This window comes from Vigna umbellata, chromosome 4 (genome assembly GCF_029865625.1).
Source record: "Vigna umbellata cultivar VRB3 chromosome 4, Vumbellata_1.0, whole genome shotgun sequence".
Lineage (NCBI taxonomy): Eukaryota > Viridiplantae > Streptophyta > Magnoliopsida > Fabales > Fabaceae > Vigna > Vigna umbellata.
Genome location: NC_142168.1, coordinates 41,379,410 through 41,397,615, shown reverse-complemented (window position 1 = coordinate 41,397,615; position 18,206 = coordinate 41,379,410). Strand labels below are relative to the sequence as shown.

Here is an 18,206-nt window from a genome sequence, read left to right as displayed (position 1 = left end):
AGCCTGCACTGTTAAGTGCCTTATATATGGTTAAATGATGTATCTTTACCTAACCTGACATTGCTTGACATCATCACTCACTTAATACCTCTGCCTTAGAGAAACATTGCATTTTTTTTTTAAAATATTTAGGATCTAAAACCTTTTAAAAATATTAGAATCTAACTTATAAACAATGAAATGTAACATCACGCTAAATGAACCTTGCATACTTTCAAACTTTAAAATAAATGTTTACTTTTTTAATTTTTTTTTAACAAAATAAAATTTGTAGTTTTTAATTTTAAATAAGCATTGACAACTTTAAGCTTTTAATAAATTATATTTACATAATTAAGCAAGCTATAAATAGTCCTTTATGTAGTTTGAGGAATGCTAAAAGAATCAAAATATAAAGAATAACATACACAAGTACAAATATAACATCTTTAATATTTTAGTTCTATAATAGTATTAAGTGTTCTTTGCTGGTAAACAAAATCAACTGATTCATCACACCAAGAAAAACAATTAATTAAAAAAATTCAAAAGAATGACAATTTAACTCTTGAACAATCAAAAGGTACTATCAAAATGTAATAATATGGAATTAAGTCAACAACACAATCATGATAAGATGTGTGTGCATTGCAAAAGTAATCACAAGAGGAATTTCAACATCAATACACAATCTTTAAAATTCTTTGACAAAACCAAGAGAATATTCATTTTCATCATCATTTGTGAAATCTAAAATACTATCTAAATCATTTTCATCACCATTGGTATTCTTCTTGTACAAATAAATATGGGTATTTAGAGATTAAAAAACATAAAACACAAATTGAAAAACAAAATCAGAAATCAAAAGTAAAACCAAGAAGCTCAAAACAAATCAATTCAAAGATTCAAACTAAACAACCTTTGGAAACTCTCTTGTTTTGTTTGTTGGTGTTTTTTTTATTCCACAAATAACCAAGTATTTTCTTCTATGTTGATCATTATCATTGGATTTTACTCCCACTTTGTCACTTTTGACATTATCTATGCCATGTACAAAGATAATGATATTCGGTGATTTGAGAAAATAACCCACATGACAACAAATAACTCAAATTCATTAAATTGTATGACAAAAACATACGTCTTAGAAATGGTGATGGAAACCACCCGATCACAAAGTCCATGGTTAAGAGGATTGAAGAAGATGAAGCATTAAGGAAGAACATTTAATCCTTTTGAGAGTAAAATATTGAAAATTTCCTGTTGTCCTTAAATTTTTCTCAATCTTTTTTATCTAGCGATAAACTTGGTTAAGGGTGGCATTAGCACTGAACTTTGGGGGTTATCACTCATTCATGAACTCAATTAGTCTTCTTTATCCTAGGGATGAATGGAAAAAAGCACTAATGTAACTATCTTAGTTGTATATCATTATTCCATAGATGCTTGGTATTTATGCATAATCATTGTTATGTTTTATTGTTGAATGACATTAGTCATCTTCTCAATAGCCTTGGCTACTGAGCTCATACTAAAAGATTATTAGAGTGGAGTATGAGGCCTAAGAGCCATAAGAGAAAAGGTTTAGAAACTATCTCAAACTCTCAAGAAAAATCCTAAATTTACTAGCATAAAATGCACACAACTGAAATATGGAAATTCCATTTCCCTGAAATTACCTAAGACACGACTTATTTTGATACCAAAATGTACATATGTCATTGAGAGTTACATTACTACTTATCAAGCTATGCTAAATAAACATTTAAATAATGTTTTACATTATTGTTTACCGTTTTTGAAGATAAACTTCACTCTTCATTGAGAATCATATTATATTTACCCAACTTTTAAGAAAAGAACATAAACATTTATATTCTATTTTATCTCCTCACCCTATCTTTGTTGAGATTCTTCCCTTGTAACATCATCTAGTCATGGGTAACACATAATCATTATAATTGATGAATAATATACAAACACACAAGACAAGGTATAAGCTAGAGTTTTAAAAATAAATATACATGTATATATATTAAATCATACATATATTATAATTACATCTCATTTATATACTTTAATGGCTACAATTTCAATTCATTTATTTAATAAAACATCATAGTACATCTCATTTATATACATCTCATGTCATAATATATAGATATCAATTACTAATTACTAAAGACATGACTCTACTTCCAAAAGATATATGTGTGTGAATTAGAATAAAAAATATGCATGTCACATTACCTTCACTAAGTTGTCACTAGAATAAAGCTATATAACATGGACATCTTTCCACTCATGTGATAAGGTAAATCTCTAAGACTTACTCGATAGTTCTTTTTCACACCAAATACTAGGTCATAGTTTTTTTTCTCTCAACATTTGATATTTTCCTTTATGTGATTTCAATATTAGTAGAATTATGTGTTACCAATAAGGAGTATTGGTAAATCTTGAAGAAATTTGTTTTGATGATGCTACAAGAAGTTTTAGTTGAAGAAGATATTAGAATTAGTTAAAAGCAATTTGTAGAAATTAAATGTAGTAGGAAATTCTTGTAAACCTTGTAAACTTGCATTTTTAACTGTAATAATCGATTATGGAATGGCAATAATCGATTATCACAGAGTCATACAGGAATAATCGATTATCACATCATATAATCGATTATCACATTCTTGAAAACCTGTAACGGACTTGAATAATCGATTATCACTTACAATAATCGATTATTCATGGCAGTTGGGAGCTGACCTTTGGCATTTAGTGTACTTGGCTATATATTTTGTTTTGGAGAAATTAGAATGTAACGTTGTTGAACAGAAGCTATTGCAGAATACTGTTTGTCAGAGGAAGTTCTCAGAAGCTATAGTTCAAGTTCCCTTGCTTGGTCTCGTGAACAGGAGAGGCTCGCGTGTCGTGTGTCGATAGTCGGAGCAAGCTCTCTTCGAGTTAGCAAGGTGCTCTGCCTGGTCTCGTGAATAGGAGAAGCTCGTGTTTCGTTTGTCGATAGTCGGAGCGGTTCTCTTCGAGTTGGCAGAGTGTTCTTCTTCCGGTTCGTTCGTCGAAGGAAGGTTTATTTATCTGCTTTATTCACTATTTCTTGTAATCTGTTAAATAACTTTTTAGTGAAAAAGGTTAATCACTATTTATAGTGATTAACGACTGGACGTAGATTCTTTTGAATCGAACCAGGATAAAAATTGCTTGTGTGATTTTCTATTCCCTACACTCTTTATCTTTTACGCATATCAACTGTTTGATAAATTTTCTCTAAGAAAATTGTTTTTCTAAAACGGACCATTAAACTTGATTTGTGACCGTAACACGCTTTCTAAGTATTTTATTCCGCTGCGCGACTCTATAACGGTACCGATTGTTCCAACAATTGGTATCAGAGCTTGCTTTGATATTTTTTCAAATTTTTTCGAAAATGGGCCGTCATAACCAAGTTTATGCTGAGGGTGCTTCTATTGATAGACCTCCTTTGTTTACGGGGGAAAATTATGCGTTTTGGAAAATTAGAATGCAAATATTTTTGGAGTCTATTGACAGGGGTATTTGGGAAGTTGTTATAAATGGACCAATTGTTCCCACTATTTTTGTAAATGATATGCAGGTAGAAAAACCATTTTTACAGTGGACTATGGATGAAAATAGAATAGCACAATATGATGTTAGGGCTAGGAACATAATTTTATCTGCACTAACCCTTGATGATTTCTTCAAAGTATCTGTTTATAAAAGTGCTCAGGAAATGTGGGAATTTTTAAGAGTCAGTCATGATGAAGTATCGAATGTGGCTAAGTTGGCTTGTTCGAATTCATGCTCTACATCAAACTCCTCAAGCTCAAGCGATTCTAATGAGCAAGAAAATCTATGCTTGATGGCCAATGATAAATCATCTGAAAGCAAAATATTGAAGGAAAAGAAGGACTATCAAGGTTCCTCTTCAAGCTTGAGATGTTATGGATGTGGTGAAAGAGGCCATGTGAAAGCTTATTGTTCAAGCAACAAAAGAAGTAAAGAAAGAAAAGAAAAGAAAATTCACAAGAAGAAAAAGGTTCACGTTGCGTCGGAGGATAATGCATCAACCACCTCTAGTTCAAGTGATTCTGTTGAAGAAGTAAACTTATGTTTGACAGCTAATGTTGATGACACTGCAAGCCAAGTAAGTTGTTCTAATTCTGAATCTAGTGAATTTGATTTGCAAAAAGCTTTTCTTGAATTGCTTGATGAATCTGAAAAATTGAATGTTGCTCATAAAAATTTGAAAAAGGAATTTAAAGAATTGCGAATTAAATATGAGAAGGCATTAGATGAGGAAGTAAGTTTGAGAAATAAAATTTGCAACTTGGAAATGAAAGAGTCTTCAAATGTTGAAAATCCTGTTGAATGTCTTTCATGTAAGAATCATATGCTTGATATTGATATTCTTGAAAATCTTCTTGAAGTTGCAACTGGAAATAATAATGTTGAAATGCCTATAACTGTTAGAAAGGTTTATAAAAACAAAAGTGTTTTTAAAAGTAAGAACCAAATTAAAAGAACCCGTAGGGTATGGGTTGAAAAAGGAACTGTGTCTTATAGAAATCCAAATGTTGTCACATGCTTTTATTGTATGAAAAAGGGGCACACTTCTAACAAATGTAGAATTAAACATTTTGATGTTCCAAATGGAAAATATGCTTGGATTCCTGTTATAAAGTAAATTGTCTCTAACCTCAAAGGACCCAAATGAGATTATGGGGACCAAAACTCTATTGTTTTGTTTTGCAGGTTAATTTTTTCAAAAGGAAAAGAAGACTCTATGGTATCCTGGTATTTTTTAAGAGCTTTGAAATAATTTATGAATGTTAGATGTGTCTTAAGTTGAAAATTTGGCCCAAATTTGTGTTTTCCGGAAATTAACGTAAATAATCGATTACCAAGGGTAATAATCGATTATCTCGTCCTCAAAAATTTGGATTTTGACAATTTGGCTCGCACATAATCGATTATTTAAAGTAATAATCGATTATCTTAAGTTTTCGTAAAAAAAAAAAAAAACTTTTTTTTATATTTTTTTTGGAGTCTGTTTTTAAAAGGGGATTATTACATTCAGGGGAAGATATATGAGGTATTATGCTCTTTCATGTTATGAAATTTCAATTTTATTTATGTTTTGAAATGCATCAATTCTTTTGTTGAGGGGGAGAAAAATTTGAGGGGGAGTTTTTCCATTATTTTACTTTTTGCTTCTGATCAAAAAGGGGGAGAAGAATAATACAAGGGGAGAAGTATAAATTATTACAGGTAGTGCTAACCTTGTTGTTGTTTGTTAGCTTGTATGTTTTGCAGGTAAGCCAAACTTGCTTTTAAAATTGAATTTTTGATCATCATCAAAAAGGGGGAGATTGTTACCAATAAGGAGTATTGGTAAATCTTGAAGAAATTTGTTTTGATGATGCTACAAGAAGTTTTAGTTGAAGAAGATATTAGAATTAGTTAAAAGCAATTTGTAGAAATTAAATGTAGTAGGAAATTCTTGTAAACCTTGTAAACTTGCATTTTTAACTGTAATAATCGATTATGGAATGGCAATAATCGATTATCACAGAGTCATACAGGAATAATCGATTATCACATCATATAATCGATTATCACATTCTTGAAAACCTGTAACGGACTTGAATAATCGATTATCACTTACAATAATCGATTATTCATGGCAGTTGGGAGCTGACCTTTGGCATTCAGTGTACTTGGCTATATATTTTGTTTTGGAGAAATTAGAATGTAACGTTGTTGAACAGAAGCTCTTGCAGAATACTGTTTGTCAGAGAAAGTTCTCAGAAGCTATAGTTCAAGTTCCCTTGCTTGGTCTCGTGAACAGGAGAGGCTCGCGTGTCGTGTGTCGATAGTCGGAGCAAGCTCTCTTCGAGTTAGCAAGGTGTTCTGCCTGGTCTCGTGAATAGGAGAAGCTCGTGTTTCGTTTGTCGATAGTCGGAGCGGTTCTCTTCGAGTTGGCAGAGTGTTCTTCTTCCGGTTCGTTCGTCGAAGGAAGGTTTATTTATCTGCTTTATTCACTATTTCTTGTAATCTGTTAAATAACTTTTTAGTGAAAAAGGTTAATCACTATTTATAGTGATTAACGACTGGACGTAGATTCTTTTGAATCGAACCAGGATAAAAATTGCTTGTGTGATTTTCTATTCCCTACACTCTTTATCTTTTACGCATATCAACTGTTTGATAAATTTTCTCTAAGAAAATTGTTTTTCTAAAACGGACCATTAAACTTGATTTGTGACCGTAACACGCTTTCTAAGTATTTTATTCCGCTGCGCGACTCTATAACGGTACCGATTGTTCCAACATTATGATATCTTCTTCATAAATCCGCAATTCAATACACAACCTAAAAATCTCAACTTAGTATTCCCTCCCTTGAAATAATTATATTTATTTTGCATCATATGAAACTCATCATGTATATACATAAAATCAATATTTTAGTACAAGTATAATTATGATACAATAAGTAAGCTCTAAAAAAGAGTTGGATAGAGCTTGTACATTATTTTCCGTGCATAACACTAAATTAGACTATCTAATTCACTAAGAATATGTACAAAAATAATTTTATACTAGTTCACCCAAAACTAATAGGATACATTTCAATTATTTTTTAAGCATACAACGTAAGAGGTCCCATAACTAATAGGATACATCCAATTATTTTTTAAGCATACAACTTAAGAGGTCCCACTGATCAACAAAGGTGAATACAACGAGTATGCAAAACTTCTCTAGGTTACACCTTATTTACCTCCCATAATATTAACAATTCTCAAGGAAAAAAACAAAATAACTCTCACTGAGAGCATAGTTAAAGATCACTTAAGAAAGCTTCACAATATGAAGAATTACAAAGTTTGTTCTCAACTCAACAAAGAGCACAATGTATACAACTAAGATCTACAAAGAAAAGTTTATGTGTGTTGGACTCGCCTTTTTGTCGCTAAAAGGACAATAAACCAGCAACTTTCCCCTAATGTAGAGTAGGGAAAGACTCGAGATCAATCCAAGGACTTAGTTCTTGTTAAGTTTTAAATTTGTGTAGCTAACCTAGGTTAAAAGAAAAGAATAATGCAATGGGGAAAAATGAAAATTGAATTAATGAATGAATGATTCTACGTAGTATTTAAATGCATGTTCTATAAAAACTATCAAGGGCAAAATCTTAAATGCCTATAAAATTGTACTCTATGAGGCAATGGATGTATGGAAGTTCACTTTATTCTAACAATGATTAATATGAAGTTAGAAGGCTAAATGGAATGCAAATTCTAGATGTATGCACCTCGGCATTGTTTACAACTTCTAACATAGCATTTAAGTGAAAATTTTCTAATTATAATGATGTTATATGTACTATGAAATGAATCATATGTGAATGCAGTCAAAGAAGAGAAAGATGAACAAATGTTGTGTTGATGCAATGTGAAATGGTCCTAGATGCTACTGTGTGTACTTTTGTCAACAAAGAATGAAAGAAACATCAAAAATCACAAAATTGGATTCTCTATTAATGTGTAACAAATATGGAATTAAAAATGTATGTTATGTAGTGGGCAAGTGATTCAAAAAGATGAAGGAAACAATCATGAATAAGTTGGGAGCAATAAACTTGACAATCGAAGCCAAAGTTAAGTGAAAACAACAAAGAAAAGAGACCCAAAATTGGACATTCCTTATATTTGATTAGATGAATCTCAATCATTATTCAAAAAGACATTTTGGAAAAAATCAAGCCCACACTAGGATCTTGTAGTTTATGTTTTAGAAACTTGAAATTGGTGATTCTCATTCACTTAGTCAAACATAGTAATGATCAAGTTGGGCTTGTAAGGGATCAAAATCAGAAACAAAACAATGCAATGCAAACGCAAGAAATGAAATCTGAAATAAGTTCTTTAAAGCTATACACTAACCTACTAAACCAAGGGCAAATGCCTAAAACTATTAGGTATTAACAAGAATGCACAAAATCTAAAACTATCAAGAACAACTACTCATGTAAGCTAACAATTGGTATAGACAACAATTAAAAGAAATAGGTGCATAGTTTTAAGAAACAAAGACAATAAAAATAATTGCAGAAACTCTTCAACAAGGCAAACCCTAGAATAGAATACTTGATCTATTTGGTCAATTTGAATATCAACTTGTCTCAAGAAGACGTCTTGGTTGAATCAGACCCACTTTAGGGTCGTGTAGAGTCTATTTTAGACACTTATATATGTAGGTTCTCAAATTCCCAAACAGATTAATTAATCAATTCTAAATTTTGTTTAGACTACAAGAAAGAATTTAACATGGTTACTACAAGATTAACCAAGAAACAACTACTAAACTCTAAGACATGCAACAAAATTGAATGAATCTTCATCTACCAATTCTATTTTTACTCAAACAATGCAAAAACATCACAAAACTCTAAAAAACAAAACAAATATAAATAGAGAAGTCAGACTTCATCTTTAGAAACATAGAAATACTAAGACATATTGTTGGAAATGTAAAAACATCTCACAAGAAAGACATAAAGAATAGAAATATAATATATTGAACATTGAAACATAAACCAAAATTTTATTTCAAATGAAAAAATAAGAACTGAGTTTACAAAGTACAAGCTATACCAGAGGTTGTGCGTTTTGGGGAAAATTTTGAACCCCTTCTCACGCATCAACCTTCACTTTCATTTTCAGTAACATTGTTGTGCGTTTTTGAGAAAGTTATGCATTTTTTGGTCACTTAGGGCAAGTTAGCCTTCCCTTTTTACAAATTCAACCCATTTGACCAAGGGTGATCTACAAAAAAGAGAGAAATTGGATAAGAGTTAATGAGCAATTAAGCAAAGTAGAGACCTGTTTAAGCAAAAATAAAATAATTGTATTTTCATTTTGGAGTTTTTAAAAGAATAATAAATAATATTAAACAAAAGACACATTTATCTATTAAAAAACACCAAATTAACTACATTTTTACAAAAAAAAAACCTATTTTTACATTCTAACAAAAAAACTAACCTAATTCTAAAGACTTAGAAACTAAAAGAGATTAAAAACTCATTTTTACAAAAAGAAAAGGATGAAAAAGTGGAGAATTATCAATGTGTTGATCAATTTTCAACTTAATCTTTCTATATATCTTCTGAAAACTTGATTGTTACTTGTATATAAGGTAGACTTTGATCTTGCATTGTCTTCATGTGGAAATCTTGAGTTGTATATTTCAACTTTATGGTAGAGAAATCTTATTCTAGAAATAACATATTTAATATTTACAATGTTCATACTTGAATTTGTTAAAGTAGACAATTCAAACATAATATTTTTTATATAAAAATTAAGTGTAATTAAACACACTTAATCAAGAGTGCTTAAGATTATTTGTTTCCTAAAAAGTTGTGTTGGTGTAATGTGGCTTTAGAATTGGGGAGCATGAATAGAGCCTGAAAACAAATTAAAAAAAATTACACTCATAAATATACAAATGCAAGCGAATTAACTATTTAAATTAAAAATGTAGGGATACACAAAATAGGCATAACAAATTGATACTAGTTCACTTCCACTGGAGACTACATCAATATTAACCATTTAATTACAAAATGTCATCACACAATTTTTACATTTCTTACCAACATGGTAGACGTAAATTCAATGATGTGGTAAGTTGTTTTGTGTTAGTGATAATACATTAGTTAAATGAAATCACACTATTAAACTAATGAAAAATATTAAATAATAATATATTACAAATAAAAAATAAAAATATTAAAACAAAGTAAAAATGATCAAATGTGTGTCTTATAAACAATTTCATATACCATTCAAAAAAATTGCACAAAAAGAAAAAAATGTATAATTAAGGATGTGATAAGATTAGAAATACATTGAAAATTTGAGAAAACTTTTCAAATATCAAGAAGTTATTCAAATAAAACAAAAGTTAATAATCAAATATAATAAACAAGATAAGTTTTTTTTATATTACTTAATAAATGAAGGATGGTTAGAAATCACCTATTAGGAAAATAATCCCTTCAAGCACAAAGACACCCATAAATAAGAGCAAAAAATTAAATAAAAGCACACAGGAAATTTAATATAGTTTGGTACCTTAAGGTCTACATCCACCAATACTAAAAAAGGATTATTACTTAAAAATTGTAAACCTTCATACAATTTTTTTCTAGAGAAATCTACAATCTTTTTCTATGCAATTTTTTTAAGCAAAACTACAAACTCTTGTTAGGTATTTGTTTTTTTTGGACAAAATTATAAATCCTTGTGCAACTTTTTATAAACAAAACTATAAATCATTCCTAGAATTTTGTCTGGAAAAATTGCAAACCTTATATACAATAACCCGAACGTGTGTACATATCTATAAGTCTTTACATTACCTAATGATTTATAAATATTTAGTAATTTAAAATGAAAATGGATATTAGGAGTAATATAAAGTTAGAAATGAAGCGGATATTTATACATTTCCAAACTCAATTAAAAAAGTTAAGTATATCCATACTTAATTTATGAAGGAAATTTCCGTTAGAACGGGTCTATTTTTCATTCCTAAACATGACTATTAATTTGAAAAAATTGAGATTAAATCATCCTAAAATAAAAAGTTTAATAACTACATACGCTATGAAAAGTTATAAGAGGCAAAAATCTAAAAATGGTAAGAATTTAATTTTTTAAACAGTAGTTCATATTATTTACTATTTTTTCACTTAATTATTTTCTTATTTTATTTTATTTACTCTCTCTATTAATAAAGTTCTTTTCTAACTCTATGAATTTTAAAAACGTAGCCCCGATATTATTTAAAAATATAGCTATGTCAAATTATTAAGATTGAGATTATTAATTTTATAAAATCTCTATGTAATATATATATATATATATATATATATATATATATATATATGTTTAAAAAAATAATAGAAAGGCATGCACATTTAAAACACTTGGGAAATTTAAGCCTTTTGTTTCTCTTTAATTAATAAAAGGAAAATATTAAAGAAAATTTAATATTTGGAGAGTGGATTTGAGAGAAAAAGAGGTGAAGGTGTGGATGTTTGAATTAAGAGAAAGATTATGAGAAATTAAATTATTTGAGATGAAAATTAGTGAATGATATAATATGTTTGATAGATTGAAAAATGTTTTAATAAATAAAAATAAAATATTATTATTTATTTTTTCACTTATTATTAGTATTATAATTATTATTAGTAGTAGTAAAGCATATACACCATTATTAAAAAGCATATGAACTACGAAAGCAGAATCGATTCTAACATATATTTAAATAAATTTTTATAAGAAAAATCCATTTTTTTATGATAAACTAACATATTTACAGCATAGTCAACTAAAACTATTTTTTTATGATAAACTAACATATTTTTATTATAATGGATTATGATTATATATAACTTATATTAAATTTTAGGATTAAATACTAATTTAGTTCCTATTTTATTTTAGTTAATTTATGATTAAAGGTGGTTTAAAATTAGAAGGAAAATTCTTATTTTTTAAATCAAGTCTAACATATTTTTTGCATGTAGCAAACATCAAACATAAATCTAGTAATTATATTATAATAATATAGTTAAAGTCAATTTAAAAATAATTTTTAAAATATTTAATAAAAATATCATAATAACATTCATATAAAAATTAAATTTGATCTCAATTTGCATAGGGATAAAATAACTTTATTTCAAAAATAAATTGGGACTAAATTGAATCGAAATAATAAATATAAGAACTGAATTGAATACGTGGTATTGGTACTGATATTGATATGTGACACTAACATCTGACACATTAAACTTTTATTGACATGTGACACTGACATATAACACTACTACTTTTACATGATATAATACTAACTTGACACACATACATTTTTCTTAAATTAAAAAAAGAAATAAAAAAACTTAAAAAAATTAAAAAACCATATATTGGCATGTTGCATACTCTATTCAGTATGTTGTTAAATATTTAAATGACATTACAAAAAAAACTAAATTAACAAAAAAAAATAAGATTTTATTGAAAAAAAGACATTGAACAAGCTCCATAAAAATAGGGCTTGAATTAATATTTAAGCCTAAATTTTAACATAATAGTATCATATTAAAAATAAAATTTTAAATTTTAAATATATTTTTAAATTTATATATATTAAAGGGTTAAATATGATTTTAGTCCCTGAACTTTTATGCAAAATTATAATTCGTCCCACTTCTAAACTTTTATATATTTTGGTTATCAAAATTTAAAAATGAATAGATATAATTCTTTTAACCCAATTATGTTAATTTTTTTTTTGGTCCAATGTCTTTCTCAGCTAATATTAAAATAAAAAAGTAATTGGGTTAAAAGAAATGTATCCATTCATATTTAAAATTTGGAGACCAAAATGTGTTAAAGTTCGGGACATGGATTAGTTCCAATTTTGCATCGAAGTTCAACATATTTAACCTAATAATAAAACATAAATTTGAATTGAATCTATAAAATTTTGTTAAGAAATGAATTTTAAGCGTAACTCAAGGCAAACAACCTAGGATATGCTTTAACTTGACTCTGATATCATGTTAAAAAATACACTTAAAGTCTAACTCAATCTATAAAACTAATTTGTAAGGTGATGTTTATACCTACTTATATACTATCAATTGACTTTTATCTCACTTCCTAAAATTTTAATTCGCTATCCGAAGAAGCCTACAATTATTCATTTCACTTAATTTTATTTATCCAACATTATCCACTTATCCATTTTAACCTAAACATGTGTTTAAATTTCTTTTAGTTTGATTAGACACATATTTTTCTCATCCCTAAAAAAGTCATTGTTATTTTAAGCAATTTAATGTGTGTTTATCTAATTTTCTTAAATAAATAATTTTCTACTTATTTTAATATGAGAATCCTATCCACTTATGGAATAAGTGATTATTTTTAAAATTCTTATATACGTTTATTTTAAATTTAATCAACCCGAACTAAAATAGTTTCATTTTGGAAACCTAAAGAAAAAATTTACTAATAAATTCTTAACCTAAATCCACCTCTTATCCTTTATTTTATGAAGGTACAATTTTAGTCTCTTGACATTGTGTTTTAAATTAAACAGCTTCGATTTATGAACAGTGTAAATAATATCAATATTAATTACATATAATTAAACAATAATATGAACATTATTTATTTCAAAAGTATCGAAAATGTTTGCAGTAGTAAGATATATATATATATACATATATATATATATATATATATATATATATATATATATATATGAAAATTTCCTTTATCCATTTTTATTTTATTTTTATATTTCAAGTTATTATTTTATTTAAATTTAATTGATTTTCTAAATTAACCATTTTCTTAATTTAACTATTTTTCTAAATTAAATAAATAAAAATCATTTACTGAAACAAATAATTTATAAAATAAATAAATAATGATCTACAATTAAATTATAAAAATTACTTATATTTATTTTATAATTATAATTTCATTACTTTTTAATCATAGAAAAATTCTATACTTATTAGACCATTTTATACCCGTACAAGAATACTTAATTTTGGCAATTAAAAAGCTAAATATAATATTAACATTTTTGTAAAACTCAAAATTACTCATTAATAAATATTTAAACAAAAAATATTTAATTAAATTCTTACAAAAGTCTTCCACCTATCTTGTTGGAAAAGGAAAAAAAAAACTTTCAACCAGAGTGACACTGACACCACAGAACTGATATCAATTTGCATGCACACACTCACTCATGTTTATTTAATGTTTTCTTTTTCTTAGAATGAGTGAGAAGCTGAAACAGTGGCCCCACTAGTCTCATTCTCACATAAGAGAGCAAAAGAAGCATTGAACTTTTAAACAATGAAAACTCAAAATGTAAAACAAAAAGATCTCATTTAATTTGCTTGAATTTTTCTTTAAAACCTTGTCCTTTTTCTTCTGTTTCTGTGTCTTCCTTCTGACCACCATTTTTTCCTCTCTCTCCTTGCCATTTGATATTTTTGTGTTCTATCCTTAGATTCTTTTCTCACCCAACAAACTTTTAATGTTTTTCTTCACTCAGCATTGTGAAAGTTAGACCCTTTCAGCTTTTCTGCATCTTCAGTTTCAATGAGCGCTGAAATGAATGTTTTTCCTTCACCTCCGGTTACTGTTATTGGTCTCCAGTGTTTCAACGTTTTAGGGGTGATGGGTCATGTTGGAGACATGAAATCTGAAAGTTCTGATATACCTTTTCAGATTTTGAATCCCAAACGCGTGGAGGAAGAAGAATCTTCTGGGGTTGAAGCCACTGGCTTGTCTTTGAAACCTGGTGAAGAGCTTCAAGCTAATAGTTATCCTGCTAAAGGGAAAATCAGACACACTAAGCTTTGTGCAAGAGGACATTGGAGATCAGCTGAAGATGCCAAACTTAAAGAGTTTGTTGCACAATTTGGACCTCAAAATTGGAACTCAATGGCAGAACATCTTCCAGGAAGATCAGGTAAATGACAGTTCTGCTTTTTAGTGAACTACTATGTTTTGTGATAACAGAGTCTTTGTGCTGAATGGGTAATTGCAGGAAAAAGTTGCAGATTGAGGTGGTTTAATCAGTTAGATCCTAGAATTAACAGAAAGGCTTTCAGTGAGGAAGAAGAGGAAAGACTCTTGAATGCTCACAAAGTGTATGGTAACAAATGGGCCATGATTTCTAGACTCTTCCCAGGTAGGACTGATAATGCAGTGAAGAACCATTGGCATGTGATCATGGCTAGGAGGCAAAGGGAAAAGTCATGTGTCTGCAGAAGGAGAAAACCCACATTTCAGATCCTTCCACCAAAGGATTTGGATTTGATCTTGCCAGTGAATGGATGCAGTGAATCAACCATTTCAAGCACCATCATTGATGAATCTGCCTCAACAGGAACTAACCTCTCCTTCACTTCCTCTTCAGCAAAATCAACTCCTCTGCCTTTTCTAAACCATTGTCAAGTTCAGAATCTCCAAACCTTTGGTGGTGCTCTAATGGGTATGATTTGCTCTTCCATGTAAATATTACAAACCATGAAAGATTTTAACTTTTACATTACAACTATTTGTATCACAAAATGTTTGCTTTGTATGACTCTAATTGAAGGGTCATTCACAGATATTATTAACATATAGGGACCACTTTACAACTGTCTGTATGAATTCAAGTGCCTTTCTTTTTCTTCTTTATTGTTACATGTTTAACATTTGTTTCTGTGGGGTTGCAGGTTTATCTGGGAAAAGCAGGACACCAGACAGGAATGTGAGTTTCAACAAGCATTTTGGTGCTGGGAAAGGTTCATCTGAGACTGGACACATGGGAAGGGTAATGGGTGTGGACCAATCTCATTACTCAGATTCAAACTCATCAGAAGTTTCAGAATCAGTTGCCACCAACAAGACTACCAATTTATCAATGTATGGGGAAAGTGATAAGAGGGCCAACATGTTATTCATTGATTTTCTTGGAGTAGGAACTACATAAAGAAAATGTTTGATTAGAATGAATGAATAATCTTCACTCAGAAAGACATTGATCCTAACAGAGGAAGAGGGAAGAGGAGTTTGGAATAGTGAGCAATTATGGTTGTGATGATGAAGAGAAATGGATCTGCCTTCATTCACGTGTGCAATTAGTCCCATTTATGGCCAAAGGTTAATTGCATAAATGTGAAATGAGGAGAGAAAATAAATATGAAAAAACAAAACAAAAACTGAGGAAGAAAAGAGATAACAGATAGAGAGTTTTGAGTTATTCATATTATTTTAAGAATATAAAAAATATGATAATTTTGAAACTCTTAAATTTGGACTGATCTTAGGACAGAAGCGGGACTGTGTTTTTTTGTGTTGTACTTTGTCATTTTAAGCAAAGCCGTAGTACTTGACTTAGGTGTCTCTTTGAATGACTCAACGACCGTTTTGAATGATTCATTTGTTATGGGCCACATTGTGTAACTCCTTTGCTACTGACCATGTTTGTTTTAAATGCACTTACAATTTATGGTGTTCTTGCTTTTTCCATTCTCCAGAATCAATTAATAAACTAGATGACATTAAGTGAACTACTTGGGAGTTATATTTTTGTAACGTTTTTACTAAAATTAATTTCACTTTTGTGTCATGTGTAATGGAAGTGATAGAACTTGAATTTTAGCTTCACACCAATTCTGTATGTACTTAGAGTAGTGTGTCTAGGTATTGTCTTATTTCTTTATTAAATTAACACTTCATCTACATGTGAAATGGTGATAAAAGTTTGCATAAAGGAATAAGTTTAAAAATTACATAAATAAAGACGAGTATCTTTACACTTTCTTTCAATATTTATGGTCTTAAACTTTCATGTAAGAATTTCTTTCACTTTCAAATACCAACAGGCTAAATGTAAAATATTGCTAAAAGAGAAATAAAATAATTTAACCAAATTTTTTTTTTTGAATTTATAAATGGTAGTTTGATTGAAAGTGTCATTTTTAGCAATGAGTGGAGTACATGTAAGGACACTTATATTCAAATTAGTAAAACTGAAACACAGAAAAAAAACATTTAAAAGAGATTTGAATAGTGTTTTAAAACTTTTTGCAAATAGTTTTAAAAAAACGTTGAATGAAAAACTTGTTTAAACATAAAAACAGTAAAGCAAACTTTGATTTTATACTAGTTCACTCCAACTGAGCTATATCTAGTTTTTCCTTAAAAAATCTTTAAGAGATTCCACTAAAAACGAGTTTAACCACTTCTAGTTTACAAACTAACCAAACTGGTTAGATGAGTTTCACCATTCTTGGTATCAACACTAGACCAACTGTCTAGAACGTTTAACTCCACTGAGTTAAACTTTACACCAACTTAAATCTTATAAAATATATATTATTTACATTTAAATTAATTTGTGGTTATGACATGACCATGTGATTTGTTTACCATTAATTGTAATGGATTGACAGATCGTCTTACTCATTGTGTGAATCATTAGAAAGTTCTGACATAGAACATAAATTAGGATATTCATAGACAAAACAAAATTTTATTTAATTACTTGTTTGTATTTTTAATATCAAAGCTTCATTAAACGATAATTTAGCAACTCTAGACAAGTATTCAACCATTTGAGTATTAACAGTCTTCTCCTTCTTATGCTAACAAATACAATAAGTTTTGGATTAAACACAATAGGTAAGAACGCATCATTTCGACGTTATTATAGCAAATATTAAGGTATAAGAAACTATTAGGATGAACACAAGTTGATGCGGAAGACTTATGTATATTATGAAAATGCTAGTCAGTTTGAGAAAATTTCTTATACATGAATTTAAAATTACTTTCCCATCTTTTGTCATCAATAACAAAGGGTTCAAAAAATATTATGTACAATCATTATTGTTGTGGTGGAGTTTGAGAGTTGGATATTGGTGGGCCATCAGGTTGTTGGTTACATACTAATGATGCATGCTGAAGGTTTCGAAGCACAAGACAACAACCATAACTAAGGCACATTATTTCATCCTAATTAGGACGAGATTCTTGGAATCTTGAGATTGAATGAAGTTCATCTCCAAGATAAGGATCAAAAGGAACCCTCAACTATATCATGAAAAGGGTTTCATGTTAGACCTAAACAAATATAGGTGAAATGGAAGGAAACAATAGAACTTAAAGCTCTTTGAGGAAGAAGTGAATATTGTTGGATAAAAGCTGACATAATTACGAACAAAATTTCCTAAGTCGTGTAGATTCACTGTCCTTAAGGAGTTATCCACGGTGTATTGCGCAAGTCCCCCAGGATACAACAGGAATTTCCCATAACATCTCTAAGGATCTCAGAACTAGCAAGGATCTCTAAAAAGAGTATAAAATAAACCTGAATTTTCTTATAAAGAAAGAGAGAAGAGAGAATGATGTATTTTTGGTGTATTTTAGAAATGGAGAGATGTCTCTATTTATAGCTAAAAAGGAAGAATATAATAATGAAATTTTTTGAACGTTGCAGCACATAATAAAGTTTTGAACGTTAAAATGTTTGAGCATTGCAATCCAACGTTACAAACGTTCTTTTGCAATCAAAATTAATTAATA

General features: G+C 29.0%; 1 protein-coding gene across 1 annotated transcript; it reads left to right on the top strand.

Annotated features, from left to right (window-relative positions):
* Window positions 1-13,984: 13,984 nt before the first annotated feature.
* On the top strand, window positions 13,985-16,135 carry LOC124832417 (uncharacterized). The gene is made up of 3 exons (XM_047306619.2): window positions 13,985-14,598; window positions 14,677-15,123; window positions 15,353-16,135. Exons 1-3 carry the CDS (start codon window positions 14,226-14,228, stop codon window positions 15,607-15,609), a joined length of 1,077 nt encoding a protein of 358 aa, XP_047162575.2. The 5' UTR covers window positions 13,985-14,225; the 3' UTR covers window positions 15,610-16,135.
* The last annotated feature ends 2,071 nt before the right edge of the window (window positions 16,136-18,206 follow it).

What these genes read in the sequence shown, in the direction of transcription:
- LOC124832417 (XM_047306619.2), top strand. Translation starts at nt 14,226, where the DNA reads ATGAGCGCTGAAATGAATGTTTTTCCTTCACCTCCGGTTACTGTTATT. An exon ending in ACATCTTCCAGGAAGATCAG is followed by an intron (nt 14,599 to 14,676) that starts GTAAATGACAGT and finishes GGGTAATTGCAG; the next exon opens with GAAAAAGTTGCAGATTGAGG. An exon ending in CTTTGGTGGTGCTCTAATGG is followed by an intron (nt 15,124 to 15,352) that starts GTATGATTTGCT and finishes GTGGGGTTGCAG; the next exon opens with GTTTATCTGGGAAAAGCAGG.